The sequence below is a fragment of the Mastigoproctus giganteus genome, chromosome 6 (assembly GCF_048544385.1).
Source record: "Mastigoproctus giganteus isolate SK-2022 chromosome 6, ASM4854438v1, whole genome shotgun sequence".
NCBI lineage: Eukaryota > Metazoa > Arthropoda > Arachnida > Uropygi > Thelyphonidae > Mastigoproctus > Mastigoproctus giganteus.
The window spans coordinates 102,680,506-102,701,181 of NC_143580.1; the positions used below are offsets into that span (position 1 = coordinate 102,680,506).

Genomic DNA, 20,676 nt, shown 5'->3' on the forward strand with positions numbered 1-20,676 from the left:
CGTAATCATTCCAAGCACGGTTCTTTTCCTGTTTAGCATTGAGGCAATCTGTATCCCACCAGTGATTTCAGTGATTGCGGTATATCTTGGATTTTGGAATCGAGGAATTAGCTGTAGGCAGAATCTGATTGGTTAGGTAAATATTTACATCTTCAATAGGTTTTTGAACACAAAGCCTGTCAGCCATCCCAGTTCGCCTTTTTAAACTTCCAAGTAGATCTTTGATCAGGATTTGCAGTTACCCCCGTTTGCAAGAAGCAAATAATCAGGAAATGATCGATATTAAAGGTTAACACCGACCATGTCATGATTGGAAAGATGGACGGTGAAGCATTTGACAAGTCATTTACAGAAGTAGAGCCTGTAGGTTGGTTGGTTGGTTGGTTTAGATTTTATTGGCGTATTAACAACTAAGGCTATAATGTGCCAAGACCAGGTCATATATAAAAAAAATTAAGTTTTCAGTGACCTAATTAGTTAGGTCACCATGTCAAAATACATAATAACAAATGTATAAAAGTTATAAAAGATAAATCAATAAAAAATCACAATAAAATGTAAATTTTAGATACGAGCAAAAACGTTTATTGATTTTAAAAAGCTAAAAACAGCAGACACATGGTCATTGTCGGATAAAATCTGACTGAGTGTATAGGGCTCAGCCAGATGACTAAAACCGGTAAAATATAAATCACGTTCGTGTCTAAAACGTGGACACACGGTTAAAATGTGATGAATAGTTAAAATGGTGCCGCAGTTCTCGCACATAGGACAGTCATCTGCCCTCAGCAGAAAATCATGTGTAAGATGATTGTGTCCTATGCGGATCCTGTATGTAGGTGGATATATGTGACAGATCCAGAGTTTAGTAAATTAAGATCATTATTATACAAAAGTTCTTCAATACATTTGCCTCTTGCGCCCATTCTAGTGGATTACCACAATGAATGGTGGCCATTAACGTCACCGAAAAGGCAATTTGGTGTTGGGAGTTTTATTAGGAGGTTTTCTAGTTCCAAAGGAGATTCTGATCTCCTATCTCGTCTGTACATGATATAATTTAGGTTTAGTTGAGGATGATTCATCTGACTTTTTTGTGTGCGGGGAATTTTTCCGGTCTTTTTTGCGGAATATGGGGGATCATGTATTCGTATTGTCGTTGACATGAAGTTCAAGGATAGATTCTTCATAATCTGGGTGAACATACATTTCCATTATGTTGGTTATGGATCGGTTTTCTCAAATCTTTAGTAGTTTTAAATTTTTCAGTATCATTCGAGTAATTTGCAGTATCATTGGAGTGTAACTGGCTTCAGTGGTTTTAGTTTTAGTAGTGTCTTTTCGGGAGGTTAATAATGAGAGGTATCATGTTTTATCATGTTGACACATCTGTTTGAACTGCTGTGCAAGAATAGCTCCGGGTGTAGACGCTTAGGGTTGACTAGGCATGATCAGTATACATTTAGTGATCACTGAATTATGACCACCTACCTAATACTTCGTAGGTCCTCTTTTTGCCCTTAGTACACAGCTGTAAGACGTGGCCTTGGTTCAACAAGATGTCGGAAGCGTTCGGGAGATATGGCCAACCAAGCTGTGTGTAATGCAGTCAGCCACGCAGGTATGTAGGTGATTGGTGTATCCAGACGACTGATATCCCTTTCCATAGTGTTCCACAAGTGCTCTATAGGGATTGATATCGGAGGAATTCGGAGGCCAATCAATATGCTGGAAGTCAGAACTCTGTTTCTCATACCATTCTTGCACAACAAGTGCCCGATGACCCTGCGCATTGTCATCTTGGAAGACACCATCGCCATTCGGGAAAAAAGTGTAACATAGCGGGGATGTATTGACGATTGCGGAGACCACTGGTACATTGTTCCACATGCACCAGGGATACAAGTTCCTGCCAGTGAAATATGCCCGACACCATACATGCCCCACACCGCCTCCACCAGCCTGCACTTTTGATGCATGATGGATCAAGAACCTCATGCTGTTGATGCGAAATCCGTACACGACCGTCCACGGTGTGGAATAAATAACGTGACTCATCCGACCAGCACACCTTCTTCCAGTCTTTTAACGCCCAACTTGACTGCTCTTTACACCAGGCGAGTCTTTTACGTCGATGAACCTTGATTAGGAGGGGATGCCGTAGGGGTCGTCTGCTAGTATAGCCCATACGTGCGATCGTGCGACACATGGTCATGCCATATATTGTTCCGGGTTGGTCCATATTGTATTGGGGTATTGGGTAGTCAATTCTTCAACAGTGCTGCGCCTGTTCGCCTGTACGAGTCGTCGCACCCTGCGCTCACCTCTAACATCAACCTTTGGCTGACCTTTGCAGTTTTCCCGTCTGGGTGTTGTTTGATCATTTTGACGCCGTGCACTTTAACAACGGCGGCTCTCGAACACCCCACCAGTTCAGCCGTTTGGGAAATCATCCACAATCTGTCCTTTATCAAAGTCCGATAAATCCTTCATTTTACCCATCACACTCGGAATTTTGCTACCTACTGAACAACTGACACCTTATCTATGCTACGTAGGTCGACTAACTACGCACTGTCGTACCTGACGTGGTCAACGGGTCGCATTCAGTTTTCATAGGGATGGACATTATTCAGTGATAACTCAGTGTAACGTGTCTGCATGCCTCAGGATATGTGACTTTACGTTCAATTTTTTTTTTTTTATTTTTGCATCTTTTTTCTAGTTTTCCACATATAACATGATTAAAAAAAAGGTAAGATGGCTTCCTTTGCAGTTGGAACAAACGGGAGCAGAGTCTCAACAGTCTGTTGTGCATGGTCTTTTGATCCACAAATTGGACAAATGGCAACCTCTCTGCATGCCTGTTGAGAGTGGCCATATTTCTGGAATTTAAAACAATGAATAGGGTTTGGAATGTACAGGCAAATTCGACAGTTTAAAAATAGTCAGCTTTTATTGTGGTTGGCAGTTCTGTAGTGTTAAATGCTAAAATAATGGATCCAATGGATGTAGATCATAATTTCTACAACAATTTCACCGGTAAATATCAGCAATTTTTAGAATTCAGAATTATTTTTAACTAACATTTTGAAATAAAAATTTCTTAATAATAAAAAATAATATAATATTTAATATATAATATTATATAATATATAACTAGGGGGGCTTCGCCCCCTGCTCGCTTTTGTCGCTCACTCCCGCGCACGCTTTTCTACGTAAAATGTAGAGGTCTCCGAGTAAGTCAAATCTTTTCTATGTAAGAGGCACACCTGTCGAAACGCAGTGGTTTAAATCTAAATCTAATCCAATCAGGAAATGATCTATGTAATTATTTACCAGTGCACTTGTAGTGCATGGCATTCTCAAGATCGAATAACGATCTCGGTAAAAATCCAGAACGGTTTACACACTCTAACATGGTAGCAAGTAAAAAAGTGGGGAAGCAGTGATTGGTAGAAGCCACTGTTTTTCTCGCCCGGTGTTCTCCTAGGTTGATATTCCTAAGGAGTTTTTCCCTACATTTGCTGCTGTTTTTAAAGCAGGAACTCGTTTTACCATTTAAAACAGCAGGACGGAAGGATAAACACCCTACCTAAGCTAAGCCCCCTTTCTCGACGACACAAATAATTAGAAAAGGGAGGTTCCTTCACCTGTCGATTATAGCCGGCTTCCTCGCTTTCATAGAGGTATTTGCCGGTGTATACAAATTTGTACTATACTGGACTTCAGCCAATATCACTATGTAATTATTTACCTCCGTTTATATAGGTCACTTAGGAAAAGACCTTTTGCTTCGAGTTCCATAATACATGAGGAATATTGTTGCATCCGAAAGAGCACGACTAAAATATTTAAGTGAAATGTTTACAAACTACACAAATATTTAAAATATTTACAAAATACTAAACCACAGTATTTACAAATATACAATATTCATTATTATGCAAAAAAAAAAAAAAAACGTTACAATGGAACATCAAATTTTAATTAGTGAATCGCATGCACGAGGTTGGTGAACGTTATGGAGGCAGTTGTCAATAATTAATTGCATTTGTAGTGTGACTTGGACTATAAAAATTAAATTAATTTAACTACTTTGGTAAATAGCTATGTTAAAATGATGCATTTGCACTAACCTACATATTTGTAGTTAAGTAATTGCCTCGCCTTCTTTTCCCATTAGCTCGAATAAATATCACTAGGAGGAAAACATTTTTTTCAAGTATAGATAGATATAATATATTACTATTAATATATTATTTAATATATAATATAATATATTAGTATTATTATTAATATTAATTCAAACGAATCGTTGCAGTTGATCCCATAGTAGTAGTAGTAGTAGTAGTAGTAGTAGTAGTGGCACATGATGCAAGAAAGCAAGTGTAGGAGCTTATGCAGCATCAGCCAAAAAAAAAAGAAAAAATCACACCATTCCCTCCAAATGCCTGTCCAGTTCCTCCTTAAATTTATTCAACCTATCAACCTGTACAACGACAGATGGAAGTCTGTTCCAGCAATTAACCACCCGCTGGCTAAAGGCAAATTTCCGCACATCTATTCTACATCTGTCCTTTCTTAATTTGAACTTATGTCCCCGTACGTTGGTAATCTGAACAAGTGGAAGGATCCCATCAGAATTCAGCGTGCTCAACCCATTCAAGGCCTTATAGACCTCAATCAGATCACCGCGCAGGTGCCTAGTCTCCAGCCACTGCAATTTGCAGAACTTAAGCCTCTCTTGGTAAGAGAATCCCTTCATTCCCCTCACCAATCGTGTTGTTCTTCTCTGTACACGCTCAAGCAAATCTACATCCTTCCTAAAATGAGGCCTCCAGACCTGTACGCAGTACTCAAGGCGTGGCCTGACCATTGCCTTATACAGAGGGACAATCACCTCCTTTTCCCTGCTAGCAAAATTCCTATATATCATTGACAAAACCCCATGACCCGCCCTACCACCTGTCTGCACTGCTCAGAAAACTTCATATCTGACTGCACAATTACTCCCAGGTCTTTTTCATTTTCTACCACCTTAAGGGTAGTACCACACAGTTGGTACGTTTCTCTATGGTTACTTCTACCCATATGCAGTACTTTGCATTTGTCAAGGTTGAACTTCAGTTGCCACTTCTTAGCCCATCTGCCCAAATTATCTAGATCCTGTTGCAGTAGCACACTGCCATTACTGTCATTAACAACCCTGCCAACCTTTGTGTCATCTGCAAACTTCGACATTAAGCCTGATATACCTTCATCAATATCATTGATAAATACACAAAACAACAGTGGACCCAACACCGAACCCTGTGGGACTCCACTAATAACATTAGTCCACGAAGAGCAGCACCCATTGATTACCACCCTCTGTCTTCTCCCACTTAACCATCCTTTTATCCATTGTAGCAACTTACCCTTAATACCATTCTGCTCCAATTTGTACAATAGTCTTCCATGCGCAACAGTGTCAAAAGCTTTCCTGAAATCCAAGTATATGATATCAAAATTATTTTTTGCATCCAGTTCCTTTGTGACCACATCATAATAACCAATCAAATTTGTCAGACAAGACTTTCCCTTAACAAACCCATGATGTGTTTGAATTATTGCTGCAGTCTTGTCTAGATGATCCTGCAATGCATCTTTCACCAGCGACTCCATTATTTTACCCGGAACAGAAGTTAAACTAACTGGTCTGTAATTACTCGTGTCACCCTTCGATCCACCTTTGTGAATTGGGGACACATTTGCACATCTCCAGTCCGTGGGAACCTCCCCTGAGTCCAAGGATGCTCTCATAATTATGGCTAAGGGTTTTGCTTAGTTGCTTTGCCGCCTCCTTTAAAATAACTGGATAGATCCCATCCACCCCAGGTGCCTTTCTTATGTTTAACTTCAACAATTTCTCCTCCACTTTGCTCTCAGTTATTACAAAATCATTAAGCACACTGCTACAATTTGATAACCTTCTTCCATTTTCAAATTGTAATAATTCCTCACGTGTAAATATAGATGCAAAATACTCATTCAGTTTGTTTGCTATCTGAGCAGGATCATCAACAGTCGAACCATCGATGTCAAGTGGACCAATCATATTCATCCCCTTCCTTTTAGAGTTTATATAAGTAAAGAAATCCTTGCTGTTTTTCTTAGCATCTTTTGCCAAAGTTTTCTCGTAATCCGCCTTCGCCTGCCGAACCTCCTTTGTGACCTGATTACAGACTAGTTTATATCTGCCACAGGCTTCTGCGTCACCTGATAATTTATATGCATCCCATGCATTTTTCTTCTCTGTCACGAGTCTCATTAGTTCATTTGATAACCATTTAGGCCTAAACCTTGAACGATATTTCTTAATCGGTATATAAAGTCTAGTAGCTTCCACGATTAATTCTTTGAATGCTTCCCACTTAGAATTTACTGTTTGTAACATCGTCAGTTGATCCCACTGTACAGAATTTAAAAACTGTCTGACACCACTGTACTCCCCTTTACGGAAGCAAAAACCCTTTCCTTTACCCCTGACGGTAGTTACCTCTTTGAGTAAATCCCACTTCAGCACACTGTGATCACTGCCACCTAGTGGTTCCTTTATCTGCAAATTCTTATTACACGAATGATCACTGCTGATAACCAGATCAAGAGTGTTACTTTCTCTGGTTGCCTCTCGAACATGCTGCTGCAGAAAACAATCATCCAATAAATCCACAAAAGTCTGACTAGTGTGTGAGTGACCAACCCACAAGTTCCAGTCAATATCTGGGAAGTTAAAATCCCCCATTATAAGACACTCTGATTTACTGGCCCACTCTATTTCTCTGCACAATTTCTCATTATACTCATCAAATTCATTAGGCCTACAACACCACCTGCTCTCAATTTTCCTTTCCCAGTGCTTATGTTTCACCAAACAGACTCAACATTGCATTGTCCCCTAACATCAATTGGATGCGCTTCCTTAGATTTTGTTTTGTAACTAACAGCATAACCTCTCTTCCCTTCGTGTCCTGTCTATCCTTTCTGTACACATTGTACTCCCCAAATTCCAGTTCTGCATTCCTTATATCTTTGTGACACCACGTCTCTGCTATCCCAACAATATCCGCCTTTGATGTCTTGACCAACACTTCAAATTCATCAAATTTATTTACTATACTTCTAGCATTGGTATACATGCAAGCATACATGCTCCTATGCCTATTCCTTGTTACCCTAACACATCCCATATACCCAACTATTCCATGATGACTGCCATCCGTCCCTGAAACCCCCAACACTCCTCGCTCCAGGTCGCTTCTTATTCTAATAGAAGTTGTGCAAGAATCACCTTCACCTCTGCCTGCGGTTACTGTTAAACTATTAGTCTTTGTATCCCCCCAAACTAGCAGTTTTCCGACCCAACTAACACTGCCTCGATAGCATCAGCAAATATTCTTGCACCCTTTCTATTTAAGTGTATCCCATCCCTGTAGAAGCAATCTCTCCTGTTAACAAGTACAGTCCAGGCTGAAAAAAATTCTACCCCTTGAGCCTTGCACAATCTTTCCAGGGCCGAATTGATCGACAAGGCTCTCATCATGTACTCCCTCCTATCGTGTCTGGGGAGAATTGCAGACACTTTCAAATTCAACCCTATTTCACGGCTTTTTTTCAACAGTGACCTGTACTTGTTGAGTAATTCCGCCGGTCTCCTACGCTTAATATCATTAGTGCCAACGTGTACAACTATATCACCTTTTGTGCCCTTGAAAGATGATATCCGCTCTACAACGTCATCAACCTTTGCCCCTAGCAGATATACCCTGGTCCTGTTCCACCTATCCTTTTTACAAAGCATGTTCCCCGTTTCCCTGACAATAGAGTCACCAACAACTACTAGTTCCTGTGGGACCAGCGCATTCTGCCTTAGGAGTTGCCGCTGTGTTGCGTGATGACCAAGTGCAAGCTCTGGCGTTGATGTGGGCAGCTGAGAGCCTGATGGGCCCCTCAATTTAGATCTTTCGAGGGCATCCACTCTGTCGAGGGCATCCTCTCTGTCTGGTTGATCCCATCTGAAAGATCAGATGGGATCAACTTTCAGGATGTTGTAAGATGAAAAATCTTACATGTTAATATTTTTTTTAGAAATGAGTGAGATTTATTTAAAATAAAGGTTAGGAAATAGCAAAATAGGACAGTAAATATTTTCAGTCACAAATATTCTAGGTCACTCGCAAGGAATTAAAAATTAGACAAGGTTGAATTAGAGAAGGGAGCGGTAAGCTATTAGCAATTAGGGATACATTTCAGTTCCCACCGTGGCAAAGAATAAACAATAACAACGGAAATGGTGACAGGACTAATGGCGAGCAGGTGCGAATATCTATGGCTCTGAGGAACAAAAGGGCTGTAGACTGAACATTGTGGGACATCCCTTTGTCCGGTGACACCGAGACATCGGCCTGGTATTTGCGTCTGACTGTCGGCGATGGCAAAGTTGTTAGAGCAATGTAAAATAAATCTGCTAAGTTTAACGAGGGGTGGCGAAGGTGATGGCGAACTTCAAAGCAGCGGATTGCCTGGGAAAAATTTGGAAATTTATTAAAATGAGCTCTGAATATACAGCTTGAGAAATTTTAAAGGACGAATAGGAAATGATCAAAGTTGACAAAAGGGAGAAGGTTGGTTAAAAACTCAGAAAAAAGGAAGGCCCGACATAAGGAGGCGGTACGTAATTGAGATGGACAAAAAGGAAGAACGGGATGGAAAAAGTGCTGTGCTGTGCTGTGCTGTGGGGTGAGCTTGGAAGGAGTTTTTTTGTTGGTGTTTGGTGAAGATGAGTAAGGAAGGACAAAGTTGAGTTTTGACAGTGTGAGTGGGAAAAATGAGTTCTGTAGGGTTAGATAAGTCCTGTCCCGTCAGCGAGTTTAGAAAAGTTAGTGGAGTTTAATAATAGGAGAGAACAGTCGAGTAGTCCTTCGTCTAAAGGCAAGGGTAGTAGCACGTATGCAAATAAAAATAAAAATAGAAATAAAAATAAAATATCAGTCGACCATCTGAAGGCAGTGATAAAGGCAAGGCGCAGATAAGTGAGCTGAGAAGATAAAGCTGTAATTCCTAGTCCGCCCGAATAGCTGAACCGAAGGTTAAGTAGCAGTATCGAAGACGAGCCCATAAATTTCCTAAAAGACACAATGATGCTCTATCTAGACGTAGACTACAGCCCATGGAGAAACTTGAAGTTCTGAGATGAATGCAGCTGGTAAACGATGATGTCATTCCCAGACAAGGAGCTGAAGGCCCCAAAACGGAGAAATCCGATTCGTAAAATTAAGTAAGTGACTAGATATATATAGTATTCTCCCTCACAAATAAAGAACTGTTGGAACTCTAATATCAGATTAGTATTATGTTTAGAAAGATGTTAAGGGAAGGATATACAAAGATATAAATACTGTATATGCATAAATATAGAGATAAATTAGTTTTGGGTTTTGATTAATGTATAATTAGACATATGTAGAAAGGCAAAGGAGAGAAATTTTGAAATTTGATATTAGTTATTGTTTAACATATAGGTATGATATATTTTGGAAGGGAAGGGTAGGGAAATACAGAGAAAGAAATAGCCTTATGGATGTAGCCAACCCTTGGGACCAGCATTAGTCCAGAAATTGATGTTAAATGTACTATCTGTCTTGATTAAAGAAAGTTGTGAAGTTATATTCCCCAAGACAAAATGGGGCACTAATTAAATTAGAAATTAAGAGTGAAATTCCTAAATCAGTTTATAAGGTAAGAATAAGATTTACATAAGAGAAAGAGTGTGAACTAAACCTCTTAAGTAATTATTGTTCATGTGTGGAGAAAGAAGAAACTAAAATAAGTTTATGTAATGATATTGTATTGAAGTGGATAACCTTGTTTAGAGTAAAACCATTGTATTTAATTGTCATATATAACTGATAATACATAGGCAAATTTGAGAAATAATAATGTGCTTGAGAGTTGATAATTTTTATATTGTGTATCTAAGTGTAAATAAAATGTTATGTTATATATTAATGTGTGTGTTGTTTGTCATTCTTGAACACTCAGCCTGTCCGAGGGGAATTATAAATAATTAAGAAGTTCCCTCGAATTTGGAATTCTCCTGTAAAGTAAAGTCAGATGTGTAAGTGGGGAAATTAAACTAAGGTGGACAAACATTATAAGGGAACATTAAAGAAATAAAAATAAAATATCATTTCTAATTTTTCCACCCCCCACAATGTACCATATCTCTTGAGAATATGGTACCTCCTTTCTTACCTTAATTTTATCTCATCTTATTATTTTATTGTTATTTTTATATTTTCTCTGTTTGCTCATGATTTTTATGCGCTCGTGTCTGTTGTATACATTTCACTTCATAATCTTCTTTCCAGGCATCATCCATAACGCGATCCACCCACCAAAAATATTTCGTCTTAACCTATATTGCCTGACCTTATTAAACTAACTTTACACCAGGGATTTCCTTACACTGAAACAGATGCACTGCTATTTCACTCTGCCTTCCACCTTAACCATACTTTTATCTTTAATTGTAATTTGTATAAATTATTCTCTTCTGCCTTATACCCTCTGCAAGTGACGTTGAAGGCAGTGCCCTATTATGAATAGTTTTAAGATCGCCTACTCATTGCTAAATGTTCTTCATCTAAAGATATAAAATTCACTATTAATAAATTTTAAGTTTAATGAAAATTAATTAAATAATAAATAGCATTAATATCTTTAAATATAAATAAAATTAATTATTAAATTAAAACTCAATTTAGTTCCATTTGAGTGTATAGCCGTATATATAAGAATACTATGAATGCAAAAAATGAAATATATTAACTGCTATTTTTTCTGTTTTAAGCATCACCCTGATCATGTGAAAGGATTGATTCTACTAGGAGATATTTATATCAATCACATTAAAGATTTGGATTCTGCCCAAAAGGTAATTTAACTTTTATCAAAATTTATTCCTGTTTATAAAGTCGTTTTCTGTTCATTGAGAATAACTGTAGGGCGTCTAAAACAACACTAGGTCTTAATGGCAAAGAACTGGGAAACAAATTTTAAAATTTTAAAGGTTTTTTTTTTTTGTTTTTTATTATCTGCAAACACGAAAAGTATTAGACCATTTAGTACTGTGCATGGGTTGGCATATGGGGTGAGGAGGTTCTGGGCCCAGTTTTTCTTGACGGCAACTTGGGCGAAATATTACAAATTACTTCGCATATGATGAACGAGTATTCAAACGTTGAACTGGCCGACATGCACCTCGCGTATGGAGCTGCGGACTGTAACGGGCGCACCGCTCTGCGCTTGTACCAGGAACGTTTCCCGCACAGGCGTGCTCCTCATACGATTTTCGCACGTGTGCACAGAAGGTTACGTGAGACTGGTTGTTTTACGAGAGGTACTAAGAATCGACAGCGAACGACGAGGACGCCAGTCAATGAGGAGAATGTCCTACGTCTTGCAGAAGGCAATCCGAGTACGAGTACTCGAGCGATAGGCCAACGATTTGGTATTTCCCAATCAACTGGGCCCTGGGTGCCAAGCGAATGTGATCGAGCGTTTTCTCTGTGCTTAAAAAGTGATTATCTAAAAGCCATTTAAAGTTATATTAAGTTCCTGTCCTTAAGAAATTTATTTTTTTAAGAACAGAACTTGTTCTTTTCTGTATGGGTGATATTTTTCGCAACTGTTGTCGACATTAGACTTGAATTTCTGTAGATTGTAATTTTCAGGAAATACGTGAGCAAAACGTTAGTTCTATGATACAAGACCAAAACTTTAGTTCTGTGATACAAAAGCAAAACGATAGTTCTATGATACAAGAGCAAAATGTTATTTCTGTGATACAAGAGCAAAACTTCAGTTGTATGATACAAGGGCAAAATGTTCTAGAGTTTGGAGTTGAGGTATTGCTCAAAGCATCAAAGGCAGATATTGTTGGGATATCAAAGACGTGGTGTCACACAGATGTAAGGAATGCGGAACTGGAATTTGGGGAATACAACGTGTAAAGAAAGGACAGACAGGACAGCAAGGGAGGAGGGGGTTATGCTATTAGTTAAAAATCACATAAAATCCAAGGAAGTGAAGCCAGTCGATATGGCAGGACAGTGCAGTGCAGTGTCGAGTCAGTTTGGTGTGACATAAGCACTGACAATGAAAATTGAGTAGGAATGTGTTATGGACCCAATGACTCTGATGAGTATAATAAGAAACTGTACAGAGAAATAGTGTGGGCCAATAAATCAGAGAGTCTTATAATGGGGGATTTTAATTTCCCAGATATAGACTGGAATTTGGGGGCTGGTCACTCACACACTAGCAAGGATTTTGTGGATTCATTGGATGATTGTTTTCTACATCAGCATGTTCGGGAGGCAACTAGAGGGAGTGATTTGATTATCAGTAGTGATTCTTCATGCATTAAGAATCTGCAGATAAATGAACTACTAGGTGGCAGTGATCACAGTGTGCTGAAGTGGGATTTACTCAAAGATGTAACTACCATTAGGAGTAAAGGGAAGTGTTATTGTTTTCGTAAAGGCCATTACGATGGACTGAGACTATTTAAATTCTATACAGTGGGACCAACTGATGATGTTACCAACAGCAAATTCAAAATGGGAAGCATTCAAAGAACTTATCTTGGAAGCTACTAGGCTTTACATACCAACTAAGAAATATTGTTCAAGGTTTAGGCCTAAGTGGATGTCAGATGAACTAAAGAGACATATAACAGAGAAGAAAAATGCGTGGGATACATATAAATTAACATGTAACACAGAAGTCTATGATAGATATAAGTTGATCTGTAACCAAGTTGCAAAGGAAGTTAGGCAGGCGAAAGCAGATTAAGAGAAATCTGCTTAAGAGAATTAAGAGAAAACTTTGGCAAAGGATCCAAAGAAAAAGAGCCAACAATTTTTTTACTTATGTAAACTCTAGAAGGAAGGGGATGAATCAGATTGGTCCACTTGATATCGATGGTTCAACTGTTGATGATCCTGCTCAGGTAGCTAACAAAGTAAATGAATATTTTGCATCGACATTCACAGATAAGTAGTTATTCAGCTTGGGGAATTCCAGAGGTGTATTCAATTCTAGCAGTAAGCTAGATAATCTTGTAATAACTGAGAGTAAAGTGGAGGAGAAATTGTTGAAGATAAACACAAGAAAGGCACCTGGGGTGGATGGGATCTATCCAGTTATATTACAGGAGGCAGCAAAGGAAGTAAGCAAACCCTTAGCCATAATTATGAGAGCTTCCTTGGACTCATGGGAGGTACCCATAGACGGGAGATGTGCAAATGTGACCCAAATTCACAAAGGAGGATCAAAGGCTGACACAAGTAATTATGGACCTGTGAGTTTAACTTCTGTTCCAGGAAAATTAATGGAGGTACTGGATAAAGAAAAACTGCAGGATCATCTAGGCAAGACTTCAGTTATAGCTCGGACACAGCATGATTTTGCCTGACCAATTTGATTGGACATTATGATGCAGTCACAAAAGAACTGGATGTAGAGAATAACTTTGATATTATAAATTTGGATCTTAGAAAGACTTTTGATACTGTTGCACCTGGAAGACTGCTGCACAAATTGGAGCAGTGTGGCATTGGAGGCAAATTGCTTCTTTGGATAAAAAATGTTGGTTGAGGGGGAGAAGACAGAGAGTGGCAATCAATGGACACTGCTCATCGTGGACTAATGTTATTAGTGGAGTCCCTCAGGGTTCAGTGTTGGGTCCATTATTGTTTTCTGTATTTATAAATAATATTGATGATGGTATATCAAGCTTAATGTCCAAGTTTGCAGACTATACAAAGATTGGCTGGGTTGTTAAGGACACTACTAACGCTATGCTGCTGCAACAGGATCTGGAAAGGTTGAGCATATGGGCTCAGAGGTGTCAAATGAAGTTTTACATTGACAAATGTAAAGTACTACATATGGGAAACAGCAACCCCAGAGCAACGTATCAACTATGTGATACTACCCTGACAGTGGTAGAGAATGGAAAGGACCTGGGGGGTGCAGGCAGATATGAAGTTCTCTGAGCAGTGCAGACGGGCTGCAAGAGTAGCTCATGGTGTCTTGTCAATGATATACAAGAAATTTTCTAGCAGGGATAAGAAGGTGATTATTCGCTTGTATGAAGCAATGGTCAGGCCACACCTTGAGTACTGTATACAGGTCTGGAGGCCTCATTTCAAGAAGGATGTATGCTGCTCGAACGAGTACAGAGAAGGCAACAAGATTAGTGAATGGAAAAAAGGGCTACCCTTACGAAAAAGGCTTAAGTTTTGCAAATTAGTGTCTGGAGACTAGGCACCAGCGAAGTGATCTGATAGAGGTGTATAAAGCCTTGAATGGTTTGAGCATGCTCAATGCGGATAAGATTCTTCCTCGTGCTCAGAATAATCACCTGAGAGGGTATAAATTGAAATTGAGGAAAGAAAGATGTAGGATAGATGTGCGGAAATTTGCCTTTTGCCAGCGGGTAATTGGTTGGTGGGACAGACTCCCATCCCATGTTGTGGAAGTTGAGAGCCTTAATAAATTTAAGGCTCAGCTGGACAGGTATTTCGAACGAACGGCGGGGTGAAGTTGAAGTGTTTTTTTTTTTTTTTGGCTGATGCTGCATAAGCTTGCTTTCTTGCATAATATGCCTCTACTAATGCTAAACAATCAGCAGACGTTGCTGGCTCAGACTCGTTTGGATGAGAACGGCAGAATTACAGATGACAATTCAAAGAAACATGGGAGTATCATACTTGAGGCATATCAAAGAATGTCACAAGGTCTTTTTATAGACCTTTTCACAATGTGTGTGTGTGTGTGTGTGTGTGTGTGTGTGTGTGTGTGTGTGTGTGTGTGTGATGGGGGTTTAATGGCGCACGAGCTGCTGGGGCTATAGTGCGCCTTTTCTTAGGAAAATGATAAAAGTCAAATTTCAGATATAACCAATTTATGTTTTATTAGAGTGATGTTTTAGAATTTATGATACATTCCATTTTTTTTCAAAAAAGAGAAGAATTCATTGATGTTTGCATCGTCACCAATAATATGTTTTAATGCCTTCGGTTCCGGAAGATTTTTTAGGGAAAGGAGGATGGATATTCTGGAGGATGCTCCTTTTAGCCCTTGGCAGATTAGATTTCCGGCTCCGCCACGGGGAGGCAGGAGCAGTGCCCGGTGTGACCAAGCGTAAAGTAGTAAGTGTTAGTAAAGGAATTTTATAAAAGATAAAGAAAGGTATCTTTTCTTTCTTGCTCTGTACAAGTACTTTTTGTTACAGTAGCTGATATTAAAAAATAAATTTAAAGACAGGAACTTAATATAACTATAAATCGCTTTTAGATAATCACTCTTTAAGCACAGAGAAAACGCTCGATCACAATCGCTTGGCAGCCGGGGCCTTTTCACAATATGGCCGAGATTTTTTATCTCAGGTGAGGATCTTATGCTTTTTCTCCTGGAAATTGGGTTTTTGTCCAGCAAAGGAATGAATGACATAGCGATGGCTAGTGGTCACACGCTGTTATTGTCCTCAGTCCCATTAACTTACATTATTCATTTAGGCAGTACTTAGAGTTGCTGGTTACACCCTAAGGGTGTAACACCTTAGGGTGTAACACCTTAGAGTTGCTGGTTACACCCTAAGGGTGTAACCAGCAACTCTAAGGGGCTGCTGGTTACACCCTAAGGGTGTAACCAGCAGCCCCTTAGAGTTGCTTCCCCTGGACGATCTCACCACAGAAACTTCAGAACAAATATCTATCAGAAACAGTAACTCAACCTACCACTCCTCATATGAAACGCATCTCTTCACTCTTCCCGAGCTAAAGCTGGCCCTAGGCAAAATAAATATCCATAAATGTCCGGGTTTAGATCTTGTGGAAAATGCTGTAATTATCAAATTTGCCGAAATCTTGCCAGAAATACTTCTATGTACAGCAAATGTCTTACTGATGGGATATTTCCTAATCTCTGGAAGGTAGCTCGGATCAAAATTATTCACAAGCCGGACAAAAACAAATCTGATCCCAAAGCATACAGACCCATCTCTCTTTTGGCAAACTTTGGCAAACTATTTGAAAGGTTGTTAGCACCCAGAGTAGCAGATTTAATTGAAGGTCAAAACTTAATATCTCCATCCCAATTTGGCTTCAAGAAGGGGAAATCCTGTGAAGACGCCTTTGTCTCTTTAGTTAACCACATATCAGCTTCGAGGGCTAAATATGCAATGGCCATATGCATTGACTTCGAGGGAGCTTTCGATTCCCTCTGGTGGGAGAGCGCTCTCAATCGTCGTCCCAAAGCCAAGTGCTCTCAGCAACTGTTCCAAGTTATTAGAAGCTACTTCCAAAATAGACTCATCCAAGTAATCTCGAAACAGCAGTCTCTCTCAAGGACCATCTCAAGAGGATGCCCCCAGGGATCAGTTCTAGGACCCCTCTTCTGGAACATAGTTTTGGACAGCTGGCTCATGCAAAAACCTGACAATATCTCTGCCTTCGCCTACGCCGATGATTTAGTTCTTCCAATTCCAGGTCGATCGCGTCTTCAACTAGAACAATCAGCCAATATAACTCTTTCTGAGCTGTTTGTTTGTTTGATATTTGGTTTTTAGGAGCATTGGCAACTAAGGCCATATTGCTCCGGGAATATGCGGTGGTCATTCTCTGACCTTTCCGCATCCTCCGTATTTGGTGGTGACGGGGTCGAACCCCGGTCTAATTTAAGAAGCGTGTGCTACGAACTGCTGCTCTTTCCCACCTGGCTACGGAGGCGCCTTTTCTGAGCTATTCAAGTGGTCAAGTATACGTAAACTGCGAATATCTGCCACAAACACAAAACTGATGGTTTTTAAGAGTAAGTTAGATTACAGAAGACCTCCAAATATGAAGATAGACGGAAAGCAAATCCCTTTTGTTACTGAATTAAAACATCTTGGTGTAATTTTAGATGACAGGTTAACCTTGTCCTCTCATATTAATCACCTCGCCTTGAAGATTAAGGCGTTCACTGCAGCAGTTATCCGAATTTCTAAATCGGACTGGGGACTAAATAGGAAGACTCTCTTACTATATTATACAGCAGTATTCTTACCAATAAGAGCTTCTGGAGTCTGGTTTCATAGAGCCGTCAATGTTAAACTCCGTTCCAAGCTCATCTCCATTCAACGGATTATGCTGCTTGCCATGCTCCGGGCCTGTAGGACAATGTCCTCTGCTGCTCTGCAAGTCCTTGCTGGAGTCTTACCACTAGACCTGTATGTAATCTTCAAAGGACTATGCTATCGTCTAAAGCAGGGAGTTCCCGGCGAGATTCTCAGCATCTCATGCAACTTAACTGCTAACATCAAAGACGAGAAACGGAGAATCTGGAATGAACTTATCAGTGTGTGGCAATCACGATGGGATTCCAGTACTACTGGTCAAGTCACCCCCTCTTTTGTTCGAGCAGTTACCTTCCCTCTCAACAAGAACGTCCGCCAATGGTTTTCTCCCAGCCTAACAACATCGTATATACTTACTGGGCACGGCTCCATCAACTCCAAACTATTTCAATTTGGCTTGTCTGACACCAATCTCTGCTTGTGTGGTGTTGAGGAAACCTGGACGCACATTCTGTATCGCTGCAGCCTGTACCACGATAACAAGCTGCTGTCAGCAACTTCTCTGAAGGAAATGAAGTGGCGCTGACTGAAAATTCTCAATAGTTCTGCTCTGCTGTTTTCACCAAAAGAAAGCAACTCTTCTCAAGTTTATCAACATATCAACAACAAGGAACCAACCGAACACTTGCAATGGCTATCGATATTTCTTAAAACTGATATCGCCTGCAATCTACTTTTTTTTTTTTTTTTTTTTTAAGCTGGTACCCCAGTTTGGGCAGCTGTGGATACAGGAGTAGCTAACACCCATTGGCATAGCACTACCTCCAGTGGGTGCGGTTTTCGTTCTTCCTAGGACAGAAAAAGACTGCTGTCTTGTGGTTCCTGTACCACAATTAATACTTCTGATTAGTTGCGTGATCTGATTTGCTGTGTGAACATGTTACATGTTCATTACACTTATAACATTGTAATTAACACGATTATATGTATATATATCATTGTATGTATATATATCATTGTATGTATATATTGTATCATTATATGTATATATTGTATCATTATATGTATCATATATATATCATTATATGTATATATTGTATCATTATATGTATCATATATATATCATTGTATATCATTGTATATATATCTATGTATGTACATAGCGGATTTGCCAGTTTCTGGCTAGGGGCCACTTGTTGTTTTGTTAATAAAGAAGAAGAAATCCTGTTCTGAAAAAAATAAAAAAAAAAAAAACGTTCACCTAAGGAGAAGACTAATGTTACTTATTCTCAGATAGGTACCACCACCCAGACGGCACCGTTTCAGGGCTATTTGGGCCTTCTTCGGTGGGTCTCCAGGGCTATTTGACCCACCGAAGAAGGTCCAAATAGCCCTGAAACGGTGTCGTCTGGGTGGTGGTACCTATCTGAGAATAAGTAACATTAGTCTTCTCCTTAGGTGAAAAAAAAATCAAATTACTATATTAGGGTTACCCGTAAATGATTACATTAACCCGTATTCGTGTCTGTAAATTGCTTGTGTTCTCTGGTCGATTTGCCTGTTTTGCTGGACGAAAAACCTCAGTTTCTGAGGGAAAAAACCTTGCTATCTACGCGTGAGACCGACTAACTCAGCCACGGAGTGAAAAAAGCCCACTAAAGTTCCTCGCGTCATCGACGGGATTCGAACCCGGGCCATTTCCACCTGGTGTGGGGAGGACGGTGACGATACCACTGTGCTGCCCACGCAGACTCTCCGTAGGTGAAGCGTTACTTATTCGAAGTAGTGCAATATCATGGCAACTCATTGTGAAGGTATTCACAATATGTGATATAACTTAAAAAGATGCCGCCTTATAAATATTCTGTTTATTCGGAAATGGCTGTGTATTAATGATGCTATTGCACTTAATATATACATAGTCTAAATTCGCTCGCAGCTTGAGGCTTTAGCCCTAAATGCATCTTATTTTTATCTTTATTTTTACTGAATTTTATTTTTATTTTGTTTTTTTTTTTCTTATTTTTATCTTTAATTTTTCTGATTTTTTTAAAAAGTTTATTGTTAAATTTAATTTTATTTGCTTGTATTTTGAATGATTCCGACATTCAGTACGTGACACTCGAGGTTTGCTGCGGTTCGCGCTCAGTTGTGGCCCGCCTCCTCGCGGCGTAGAAGGGTATATATAAGGACCCAGATCATCGCGTTATAACGGGTTTCGCCATCAGGGGAGTTCTGTCCATTTTCCGGACAGAAGATGAGCGAAGATCACGAAGTTCCTAGAGATGATGATACCTCTATGGTAGCATATTAGATTGGATTTGATTTAGATTGGACAGCAGGACAGATTTTGAGACCGACGTCACACCGTTAATTTATACAGTTCACATTTCCGAAATGTAGGACTAGTTGAACCTAGTTTGGGATCTCCTAGTTGAAGGAGATCCCAAATTGAATTTCCATGAATTAACATCACAGAAATTTGCTGTATAATTACTTTTGGGACAAATATACAACATAACACAAAGGCACTACTATGCTTTTTCATTAAACGATAAAACATTTTAAGGAAACGGAAATATGCTAAATAAATCACTTTCTTTCATAAATATTGGCTAGCTTATATTACTAATATTAGACTGTTATGATGTTGTTTAACGCTTTCATTTATTCATTTATTTTATTTTGATTTCAGTGCTATGAACAAATTCTTAAGCAGGAGCCGAGAAATATTCAAGCTCTTCATAACTTGTGTGTGGTGCATGTAGAAAGAGGTTTGCTGCCCGAAGCGAAGAACTGTTTGGCAAAAGCAGCATCACTAGCCCCGAACGAGGAGTACATTCTAAACCACTTACAAATTGTTCAGGGTCGCCTTATGAAACAAGTACAACAGCAACAAGTGCAACATGACATCCATGGAAAGGTTACTCGGGACCTGTACGAAATATATCGTCCCTCACAAAGTCTAACGCACTTTTCTGTAAAGCAGCTACCTCCTGTTTCCAAAGAAAGTCCCCTTCCTTTTAGAGCCGTTAAAGAACATTACGAGAGTGGAAAGATCAAGACGGCAGAACCATTACAACAGAACATCCCTCAACAAGTGAGAAGTGCCTCTGCCGATAGATAACGATTAACAGAGTGCCTATAGCGACTATATAAAAAGTGGAAATGGTGCTATGGACCTAATAAACTATGCTGCGGTCAACTGAACCGATTTTTTAAAATCACTTTAATGACCGTTTAATAAATATTTATAACCTCTTAAATGCAATTGATCAATAACGAAAAAGAAGCATACCATTATTCAAAGATGCTACAAACACCAATACAAGATTTAAGAATATGTTCCGCGTTTTGAATGTGAGATGATGAGAAAAAACGAGAATACGATCAATTAATTGTTTAAACGGAGCACACATTTCATTTATTCTTGCTATATTTGCAATGTAATATTTTATCCTTGGCTCTTGGATAGATGATGACTATAGACATTCATAACATAACTT

The 20,676-nt window shown here is 39.3% G+C and overlaps 1 protein-coding gene across 1 annotated transcript in view; it reads left to right on the top strand.

The window, feature by feature from the left end:
• Positions 1 to 20,297, top strand: part of LOC150084481 (protein O-mannosyl-transferase Tmtc3-like) — a 775,447-nt gene extending 755,150 nt beyond the window's left edge. Inside the window, exons 21-22 of the mRNA XM_090376259.1 lie at positions 10,895 to 10,978; positions 19,866 to 20,297. Coding sequence (XP_090232385.1) covers positions 10,895 to 10,978; positions 19,866 to 20,297 — 516 coding nt within the window. The remainder of the gene's footprint in view (positions 1 to 10,894; positions 10,979 to 19,865) is intronic.
• Positions 20,298 to 20,676: the final 379 nt, after the last annotated feature.